Source organism: Lepisma saccharinum, chromosome 21, assembly GCF_977018435.1.
Source record: "Lepisma saccharinum chromosome 21, izLepSacc3.1, whole genome shotgun sequence".
Classification (NCBI taxonomy): Eukaryota; Metazoa; Arthropoda; class Insecta; order Zygentoma; family Lepismatidae; genus Lepisma; species Lepisma saccharinum.
Genome location: NC_139249.1, coordinates 4979575 through 4991060, shown reverse-complemented (window position 1 = coordinate 4991060; position 11486 = coordinate 4979575). Strand labels below are relative to the sequence as shown.

General features: G+C 38.8%; 1 protein-coding gene across 1 annotated transcript in view; it reads left to right on the top strand.

Moving 5' to 3' along the window:
- The first annotated feature begins 248 nt into the window (after window positions 1-248).
- The window catches only part of LOC146004229 (small G protein signaling modulator 3 homolog), a 48620-nt gene continuing 37382 nt past the window's right edge, over window positions 249-11486 (top strand). The window contains exons 1-5 of the mRNA XM_083142905.1: window positions 249-311; window positions 5957-6096; window positions 6695-6894; window positions 8810-8908; window positions 10221-10384. Coding sequence (XP_082999031.1) covers window positions 6028-6096; window positions 6695-6894; window positions 8810-8908; window positions 10221-10384 — 532 coding nt within the window. The 5' untranslated portion in view covers window positions 249-311; window positions 5957-6027. The remainder of the gene's footprint in view (window positions 312-5956; window positions 6097-6694; window positions 6895-8809; window positions 8909-10220; window positions 10385-11486) is intronic.

Here is an 11486-nt window from a genome sequence, read left to right as displayed (position 1 = left end):
TGATATGCGGAGACTTTACTGTGATGCTTATATTTTCAAGACAGACATTTATGTCACGTACACTCACCTCAATTATTACTCCACATATTCTTTATACAGCATATTTGCAGAAGATAGAATTTCATTTACAGGTGTATCAATATACGCTGTATAAAATACACCTTATTAATAACGTCGTTGACCCTGTACTTGTTGAGCCCACGTTCAACAGTTCCGATTTTCGTCCGTACAGAAAGAAAGAGGGATGAGAAACTTTTATCACCGATACTGTCACTCAGTCACTGTATACAGCTGGTACTGTCAAGGTTGAGGTACGTGGTAGTTTTGGCACAATTATATTTATATTATAATTAATTAAAGTAGCATATTGTTTGCCGATGAAAGTCAAATTGATCAGGGTCGTAGTTGTGCCAATGAAAGGGGGGAAATGGATTATTCTGTAGTACACGTATTTTGTATCAACTCGCTGCGTTTTGCACTATTATTTAATGAAATAATAATTTAGTAAATGGTCTTATTGTCATCAAAAGTTTCATTTTAAGAAACGTTTCCAGTAGTGTCATAAATTTTTCCAGATTTGTGAAATAATGGTAACTTGAACGTCGGCAGGACAGTCCTTTTTCTTTTCTTTTGAGGGTCATGTCCTGCGGTTTACGACGCTACACCAAAATATCAATATGTCCTATTTTTCAACAGCGTCCTGCGGAATGTCATGCAAAATATCCGGACGAATTTTTTACCTCTGAAACTGTTCATACCCTTTATTGTTAGTTTGCAAAGAAATAATTGCAGTTCTAAAACTTGTTGGGTAAAACCTATCGGTACTCATCTGGGCCCAAGTTCCATTTGTTTTATTGCCATTTCTTCATGCTACAAATGCAATATTTACATGGTTCGATTTCGATGTACGTCTGTTAGCACAGACTGCGCAGTCTTAGCGTTTACTTAAGGTTTTTTTCAATATATGCTTTCGTGGTTAGGTTCCCTTAGCATTAAAATAAAGTCCCTAAATGTATTCTACTAAGGTTCTGATTTAGTTCTACATTCATTCCCACGCTTCTACGATATTTACTGTCGCTTGTCGACTGAGAATATATTGTCCATGAGAAATGCGTAAGGTAATTTTCAAGTTTTTTTTTTCAACATAAATAACTTTTTTTGGTACTAATTTACTATCCTTCGGACACATTTATTTATTTTTACAGAAGAAACTACTTACCGTAATTAGTTCCTGTAGCATTGTTGAACATCGGGAAGGTGTTTTGTGTGATGTGGGAATGTTTCATAGATGAAATTCATGTTGTTTGTTGAAAATTAATTCTCCGACGGAGATAGCGGTTGGCGCGTACATCTTGCTACACCATCACGTTCGTACACCATCACCTTCGTACACCGTCGTGACGCGTCGTGATTGTGTTTTGTTGGTATCCAGTGTTTCGAACTGTCTGCGTTTGCGACGAGAGTTAGAACGGTGGAACGGGAGGTAGAAGGATGGCGTGTGGTGGGTGTGTGGTCAAGTTTGTTCCGGGCGTGGAGAACCATGTGCAGTTTTTGGTTGAACACGGGGTAGTTAAGAGAGGAAAGGAATGTCCAAAATGTGGCAGTGAATGTAAGCTACTCGTTAGAAAGAATGGGATGTGGGTATATGCGTGTTCAAAGAGAGTGCAGGAACGTGGCAAGTTACGGTTTAAAAAAGTTCCGTGTAGATTTCAAGAATCAGCGAGATTGGGTACTAGCTAGTACCTAACGCTAGCCCCACGAACCATTGGCACGTGGATAGGTTAGTAGGGCCACGCAAAGGTTTCAATAGTGAAAAATATAGCCCCACGAACCATTGGCGCTAGCCCCACGAACCATTGGCGCTAGCCCCACGAACCATTGGCGCTAGCCCCACGAACCATTGGCACGTGGATAGGTTAGTAGGACCACGCAAAGGTTTCAATAGTGAAAAATATAGCCCCACGAACCATTGGCGCTAGCCCCACGGACCATTGGCGCTAGCCCCACGAACCATCGGCGCGTGGATAGGTTAGTAGGGCCACGCAAAGGTTTCAATAGTGAAAAAGATAGCCCCACGAACGATTGGCGCTAGCCCCACGGACCATTGGCGCTAGCCCCACGAACCATTGGCACGTGGATAGGTTAGTAGGGCCACGCAAAGGTTTCAATAGTGAAAAAGATAACCCCACGAACGATTGGCGCTAGCCCCACGGACCATTGGCGCTAGCCCCACGAACCATTGGCGCGTGGATAGGTTAGTAGGGCCACGGAAAGGTTTCAATAGTTAAAAATTGGTTTCGAAAAAAAAAATCGTAAATAGATGTGATTAAGTTTGTCGACGGGCATTTCTTGGGTTCCGAAGGTTGAAACACTGCATAACAATTGAAAATCGAGAAAAAACAAGGCCGATGCGTCATTCCTACGCGTTATTATTTACGAAGGTGTCCGCGCCATGTTGTGTGTGAGGCAAACGGAAAGGTAGGAGGAAGAAGTAGTCGTAATGTGAAAAATTGCTCTTACTTTCATCAAAACAACGTCAATACACGTTCAGGAATGTTCCGCGAAGCAGATACGTAAGTTCGAATGTCAAAAATTTGGCAAAAGAGATGCCGGACGCGCAATTATGTAGGAAGGTGTATTCGCGATATTGTGTCTCAGTGAAGGAAAAACAAGACGTTCTGCTAATGTGAAAAATTGCAATTAATTTCATCAAAACAACGTTAATACACCTTCAGGAATGTTCCGCGAAGCAGATACGTAAGTATGAATGTCAAAAATTGACGAAACCAAAAAAATAGAGGTGTCCGAAGGATAGTAAATTTTTACCGGTTCATTATTATTATCATCATTTCTTTTAAAGATATACACACTGAAGCATTTGTATTTTTGACATTTATTGTCTCTTTTCTTCCGCTTTAAACTAATCGCTGCGATGATGATAATGATGATTGCATAAAACGATAAGGGGAACCCCACAAAACTTTCTTAGTGCCATCGACATGGATGTAAGGAAACTTTCAAACCAATGGGACAAGCGACACGGGATGTTCACACTGTCACACTAGTGACACACACTTCCAGACTGTAAAATAGCATTCATTGCATATGAGGGTCCAAACAGCAAAAGATACGTTCATTTTTCATATTCGCGTGCTACTTGTTACTTCAGTCGGAAAGCTCCTTAAAGGAAGGGTGCTGAGACCGAAACGACGCGCTACAAGGGGAGTTCCAATTAAGTGACAAGCGACATGGTGCCTTCAGTCTATTGGCAAGCGTTCGCTGCTAATTGTGCAAACAACAGATAGGTGACACGATAAGCCACATGTGTCGCTTGTGCGTCGCTGAAACTGGGCCATTTCCTCAATAGTTTGCAACATGTTGCCGTGTTCTGTTGTTCGCGCATGCGCGATGCAATGAGTGTCTTGCTTTAGGGAGATTATGCACCAAAGCGACAAGCGGCACGCAACACTTATTGCTTGAGGATTTCACCAACCGAACGCTGGCCTGTGCTTCCCGTCATGCTGCTACGATGTGAAATGTTGCTCTTGATTGGCTCGTTTCCAAGCAACATGTGTCGCTTCGGTATGAAAGTTGCCTTGGACCAAAGGACCCATGTCACTTTGGTGTGAAATCCTCGTATCGTTTGTCGCGTGTCGCTTTGGTGTAAAATCTCCTTGAGGAAACTGTGCAGTCAGAGCTTGTGTCCCTACTGTTCGAAAGGCTGCATTGATTACGAACTGCTCGCTTCCAAGCGACACTTGTTGTTTGTCGCCTCGGTATGAAATATCTCGCAGGATACTATTTATATTCTAATAACATAGAAAAATAAAACTGTAGTACACAATCCAACATCTGACGTCCGGAATCACTTTGCGATGTTTCTTCTTGTGTTACGCATGCTATTTATTTATTAATTTTATTTTACTTTTCTTTCCAAATTAATGCCATTTCGTGACTGCAAATCACTACACAAATATAACTGTTTCCATCATTTCAAGACAAATAAATCTATACAATATATTCCAAAAACCAACTAAGCCACATTACTTTCATAAAAAATTAGCACCCGTACTGATCGCACTGCCATGTATGTTTTCATCCATCTGGGGAACTAGTTTCTTGGGTCGTTTTCCACACTACGTTATTCAAGGCGCTGTACTACAGCTGTGGCAAGATACAAATATATTCTCAGTATTGATTAATATTTTAATATTTCACAATGCATGGATGCTTTATATTGAGAAAGTAAGGAAACACAAAAATAAATCAGTAAGAACGAGAGAGGTAGAAAGGTTAATCCATAAAATTATAAAAGATAAGCAAAAGGAGGAATGAAAGGAAAATATACAAGAAAGGAAGACCTTTGTGGCGGAGTGGTCAAGGGTCCTGGGGGTCGAATCCTGGCATGGGCATTGATGTTTTTGTGAGTCCATTCATGAATTTATAAATTTCTTCATTCATATTCATTGTTGCAATTAGCCAAAAGCAACAGAAAGGTGACGTTAAATAACAAAAATCAAATGAAATCAAGAAGAAATCAGATTAAGGAGAATTGTGTTATATACTCCTAACAAAAATTTTGGAATATTGTTTTGTTAGACAATAGTGATAGACATGGCCTTGAAATGGTATCTATGGCCAACACATGGTATCTATCTGGTGGACGTTCTTGTCTTTTCGCCGACATATGCCACTGTGCCTGTCTTCTATTGCATAACATAATAATATTTCAAATTTCTTGTGCTTATATAACAATATTCCAAACTTTTTTTTGAGGAGTGTATTTCAGGAGTCATGTAAGCAGCATGAAATTTTTCTTTGCCAGAGAGGGGAGGAGGCACTTGACCCTGTGCTCTTTTAGTTATAGCTGCAATATCCCCTCCCCCCTCCCCGTATGCATCCATGGATGTCCTAGTTTTTGTTTCAATAAAATCTGGTCACCCTACTTGAACGACATAAATTAGTCTCAGTAAATGTTCCACAAATGTAGGTAGTAATCAAAGAATCATCAGTATATTCACAAGGGAAGCAGGGTAAATTCACCTACTTCTTATATGTTAGAAAGCTGACGTCTGTGGCAAAGTGGTTAGCACCACGTACTACGAAGCCAGGGGTCCCAGGTTCGAATCCCGTCCTGGGTATGGGTGTTCTTTGTGAGTGTCCCTGTCCATCATATATCACTCATCGTCATTGTCGCGATTAGCCAAAAGTGGCAGAAATGCAACGCTTAATAACAAAAGTCAAATCAGTATGTTAAAAAGTAACAAAATTACTATCACTATCAAACCTAACACTCCTAACCTGACTAGAATGTAAAATTAATTTATATAAATACCTTGAAATATATGGTTCCAACTTAAGACCTTCACCTCTACGTTAAGCATGCAACATGTAGCAATAACAGAAAATAACATGTCATAGGTGAATCACTGACGTCACCAATCATAGCACATGAAATTGCTAATTACTAGCTTATAACGCATCTCTGCATTTTGAAAACGACAAACATTCATATGAAACAATCTTCCCAATCCATTTAAATTTTCAACTTTCTCCAGAGTGCATATTCGAAGAATAACATTGTGACATCACAACTGATACTGCATAAAATTGCTAATTTTTCAGTTATAAGGCATTTCTGTGAGCTGAAAATTGCGACAGACCTTCATGTGAGACACAATCTTCGTAAACCATGCACAATTTTCCACTTTCTCGAGAATGTAGGGAGTGTCACCAACACCATCTTTGCAATTGTTCCAGAACCTTGGATAGAATAGTATGTCGAATGGCTTCATTGTGTGTTTCCTATCAGCATTGTTGTTGTTGCAGCAAGAAACTTGATATTTCAAGTATCATAGAAGTGCTTAAAAAATTTATAATTTCTAGATCTCACTATATATTTCAAAGTTAAATTATGGTTATGAAAGACTTTGTTGAAATTTATTTTGTATTGCAGATGGTCTGAAACCCGTAAGCAATAGGATGTGGTGATATTTCATATTTACAAGAGCCACCTTCAGGATCTCAATGGACATAGCAAAATCTCTTTTTGGTTCCAGGCCTCATGAAGGCTATGGTGGCAAGGAAGACTATAATGTAAGTTTGATAACTTGACAAATCTTACACTGAGAATGTAAATGTTCTATGTCCAATTTTTCATTTTGTCAGGAGAGCCCTTTAAAGTTTGACATGATATATTTATCGAACCTTTGTCACCATTGCGCTATAAAGTTTGTGTCGTTGCAAAGGCTGATATGTTTCGTTAGGTACTAACGAAAGTTAACTAAGTTGTGTGTTTGAATTACAGTTCATTGTTGATATTCTGTCATCTAAGCAGAAAGAACTAGTGCATCATTAACTTATCTTCTAACCATTGAAAGTATTCCATAGAAATCCTGGAAATTACTATTAGCACTGTAGATTATTTTATGTTTAATGCAAGACAAATTTATATCTAACTTTCTGAAATTTATAGGTATGTTTAAATAACTATCCAGTCAGGTTTAGTTATTTCCATTTTGAACAATGGAAAGTTATTTAAAAATACCTGGAAAAGCTAAAGAATTTAGTTTGTCGAAATGAGTGTGAACGGAAGTTGTGTTAAAAGCATCAGTTAGAAGATAGAGCTTAGGTTACGAAGAGATGGTGTTGAGTTATATAATTGCTTTGCTTGATTAGTTTATTTCTGTTACAGGAGAAGGTTGACACAGCCCTCTCGGAAGATGAAGGGGAGAATTATATGCCAGAGATCTCAGAGGGCATAAGTGTCCTTGCAGATGGCATAGCCCCTACGCCTGGTGGGCCCTTCTCCGCCCTCACTCCTTCCATGTGGCCACAGGATATTCTTAGCAAATTGGGCCAGCCAGAAGATCCGAATGCACAGCCTGATTATAGGTAAATACACAAGTAATTAGGAATAGGCATTGGGTGTGTTCCATGCATCCATGTGATGGATTTGACAAGGAAAAAGGGGGAGGAAAGAAATACAGCATCAAAGGACTCCGTAGCATGGAGCACAGGTAGATAGAGGAATTCATGCTTACACAGAGTTGTCTACTTGAACAGTGTAATTCTATGTTTTTAGATCTGAAATATGGGAGGAAAGAAGAAAAGGTAAAATGTATTTTAATTGGCTCACGGCACCTCATATCCACAACAGCGAAGTCCTTCATCCCGGACATTCTTGTAGACGGAAAACCCATTTCACTATCACTTTCGGTCAAAGACCTGGGAATTGTTGTGGACGAAAACCTCACCTGGAGTGACCATGTGAAGGCCATATGCAAAAAATCTTACGCAGCTTAACACTCACTGTACCGCCTAAAAACATCTTACCACAAGAGGTAAAGAAAACACTTGTGGAATCGCTAGTTTTGTCGCAAATAGACTACTGCGACTTGACGTATGTTGACCCCAACGGTGAACTAGTAAGACGTCTACAGCGAATACAAAATGCATGTGTACGTTTATTTATAACACCAAACATTTTGACCACCTTACCCCGGCTTTCAAAGACCTAGGCTGGTTCAACCTTTCAACACACCGTCGCTTCCACGCTCTTACAGCGCTCTACAAAATAGTGCATTCAAGAGAACCCCACTACCTACTTTCACGATTTCAACCCCTAAGCGCAGCACACACCTTTGCTACCCGTTCACGAAACAACTCCCTGCTCACCATCCCCTCCCACAAGACAGCGTTTTACGGAAATTCCTTCACTGTCACTGCCACCAGAGCGTGGAACGACCTCCCTAATGACATAAGAAACTCTTCTTGTCTCGGCAATTTCAAATTAAGAAAGCATCTTCTGGAGGCAACTTACCAGTACTGAAAACAAGGAAAGAAAATAAAAGGAAACCTTTTTTGATCTAAATTCGTAGAACAAACACCGAACGACTTTTCTGTATTTTAGGTATTTTTGTTATGTGTGTGTTCATGCTGTATGTGCATTTTTTACATTTCTTACAGCATATATGTATATTTTTGTGTTTTGTCTTTTTTCTTTTTGTGTTTTTCTCTTTGTGTTTTATATTTTCTTTGGTATTTAGATGTTTTATATTTTGCAAACTGTTTGATATTTCAACTAAATTTGTAAAATGTGAAGTAGAGATGGTTAAGTGTAAGAACAGGCTTGTGCCTTAACTTCGCCATCCAAAAGAAGTAAATAAATAAATAAATATGTGTAAGTTTACAGTTTCTAAAGAAAGAAATATTTGTGAAGTCCATGGTTATGCAAAGATTCAAGAAAATGACAAATTTATCATATTTAAATCCATGTCTCATACAGTCAAGAAAAAGATCGTGTCATTAAAACACACCAATAATTGAGGTATAAGGGGTGACCTTTCGAAAAGGCAGCCAAATGTCAACCTCACTTCTGCATAGTGCACCCCAGTAAGTGCAGTCCTGCAGGACAGTGAGGATCTGCCATGTGAACATGGTCAGTATAATTCTCTGTAGGGCTGTGTTTTGTCCATATATGCGCTGAGCTTTCAACTAGGTAAGGAGATTTTAGTATTAATTTTAGCTATGGTAAGGGGCTGGACCCCGTTGAATGTGACGGTTGCAAATAGCCGGAGTGTTGACAAACTCACAATTTTAATTTCAATCAATCATTGATGCCAATAATTCTATAATTTATATTATTTCATAGCAGACGAGCTAAGTAATGGTAAATATCAAGAAGTAATCCACTATGCCAAGTTGTTTTTCAGAACAGGATGCAAGTTCTAGAAATACAAGTCACTGACAACAACTCCTTTATTGTACCTTTTCATACTTCTGGTAATCACATCAATTCTATTTATAGGTTTGATGAGTTTGGCTTCAGAGTTGAAGAAGAAGATGGACCTGAGCAAAATTCAAACAAACTGCTTGGAATTCCATTTGTGGAAGATCCTCAACATAGGTATGTAGCTATGAATTGCTTGAGAAAGTAAAAGAAAGGGACTCTTGAGTATGAAGAAGAAAATAGTGGCTGCATATGCATGCCGTGCTCCAACAAGTACTGTGTATAGATTCCATGCACCTTGTACAAGGGATATTTTTTTTTCAACCTCCGATAGGGTATGAAATCAAAATCACAGTGAATAGCAAAATTGGTTTATTGGCAAAAGTTACGTACATGTATAATCTACTTTTCAACGTAATCACCAAGAAGATTCAGACATTTATCGTACTGATGCACCAGCTTTCCAATACCCTCTGCAAAAAAGGTGCTGCCTGTCTGTTGAGCCAGGTCTGCACAGTGCCCCCGAAGCTCCTCATTGGTGTGGAAGCGCACTCCTCCCAACCACTTCTTCATCTCCAGGAAAAGGTGGAAGTCACTCGACACCAGGTCTGGGGTGTAGGGAGGGTGACCAAACACTTCCCAATGAAATCGTTGAAGGTGTTGGGTTGACGCAGCAACCTGCTGTCGGGCATTGTCATGAAGCAAGACAATGTCTGAAGACAGCATGCTGCTCTGTTTGTTCTCGATGGCTCTGTGTAGTCTGTGCATGCAATGTGTCACAGTATTCAGTCACATTAATTATGCCCCTCTGCCTGTAGAAATCGTATCACACTACGGACCTCGCACTTGGGGGGAGAGTCGATTGTAGCAGACATCTCTACAGGCCCGTCGCTCAGCTTCAACTGAAGCGTTGGCCTTGGCAGTGGTCATGGTAGTGGCAGGGTGGACGCCAATCACGCTGCGTGACGCCTCGCTTCCTAGTGCTTCACAGGCCACCTAGCGGCACCACCGGAGGTTGAAAAAAAATAGCCCTCGTATATTGTTGTTAACATTATAATTCTCTGACATTTGTCGTTTTTGCTTGACTATGTACAAATTAAGTAGTATGTTAGTGTAAATATATAAAATTCTTGGCCCTGCTCATCAATGCACATGTAGATGCTGTAAGCATGATTTTTTGTAAGCTTGCTCTTGCAACATTGTTTTGCTTCTGAAAATGATAAGAAAAAAAGATGTATGTTATCCGCATGCTAAGTGTTATAAAAAGCAGTAACTTCAGTCATTGTTTTGTATTTACACTGTCACTGTCATTTTCAGTGACTGAAATGTGACAGACTGAATCTTGAAACCACTGGGTGGTACCCGCAAAGAGTGGCCAGTACTGAGTTGAGAGAAAGTGTAAAAATGTACATGTACTTTGGAGCATGCGTAACTTATGCATTACTTTCTCCATCCAGGTACAAGTGTTAATTCCTTTTGTAAATTGCAGACTTCAGTGGGTTGCCCATTTGGAGTTCAGCCACAACAAGGAAGTTTGTGATTTGACATGGGACAAAGTGGAGGTTCGTTTACCACGCACGGAGAAGTTAAGGTCGATGGTGAGAGCTGGCATTCCTCACTCCCTACGTCCTCAGATGTGGATGAGATTGTCAGGTAATCATACAATTACTGTAAGCAGTTCAACCTGATTTTTAGCTTTGTGCCTTTTCGTCAATTTTTCCATTCAATTATATAGAATGTTTATAAACAGGGAACTGATTTACATGTAATAAAAATGTGCTTAATATGTAGATATTTTAGTTATTTTGTTATTTTTATCAAAATATGGAGATAAATATGGACTTAAAATTGTAAAATTTACCTTTTTAATAATTTAAGACATAACACGAGCTACATAAAATACAGTCTCCTCATTTTCTATTACCATGACTGTCTTCAAGAGAAACCAGAAGCGAATCCTGTACATCTGCCACAAAATCGTTGCTTTTGCTGCTGATGTAAAATTGAAAATATATATGTATTATTATTTTTTGGATGACAGAAAACTTGTAATTATGACAATTGAAGGCTATAAAAACGGTCGTAAACTTTAATTTGTTTAACATCGTTTCGGACTTTGTCAGTTATTCGCAACCCAACTCTTCAGTCACATGGGGAAATGTATAGTTATTGTGCAAACATAGAGTATATGTTAAGAAATGTTCTGAAATATGTAAATAATATGTAAAAATAACTAAAATATGGGCCAAAATCTAGTATATGTACAAATATGGAAATTCAAAACTGAATTTTTGGAGTGTACATGCCATGGTGTGCAAAGATAATACAAAATACAACTGATTTGAGCTTCATACGTAAATACGTAAATATGTTCCCTGTTTATAAATATTGGATTGGTAATATAATCAGTAATTTTACTTATTAGGGGAGACCGGGGTAATTAGAACAGGAAACAGCCTGTAGAAGTTCCACTGTAAATTACTCAGAAAGTTACTGATGGATTTTTTTAAAAAATTCTACTATTTAAAAGGACATCTTTTGTATATTTTTGAAAAAAATAATGACCATACCTGCATTGCAAATACTCGTCCAAAAAAAAATTGTCATGACACCATAAAATTGTTCCAATTACCCCATTTGGGGTTAATGGAACATAAGTTAGAAATTTCAACTGAATAGCTTTAGATTGCTGTTGGGGTAATGAGAACATCATATATAAATGTCCCATTTACCCTGCAAATTTGAACACAATAGC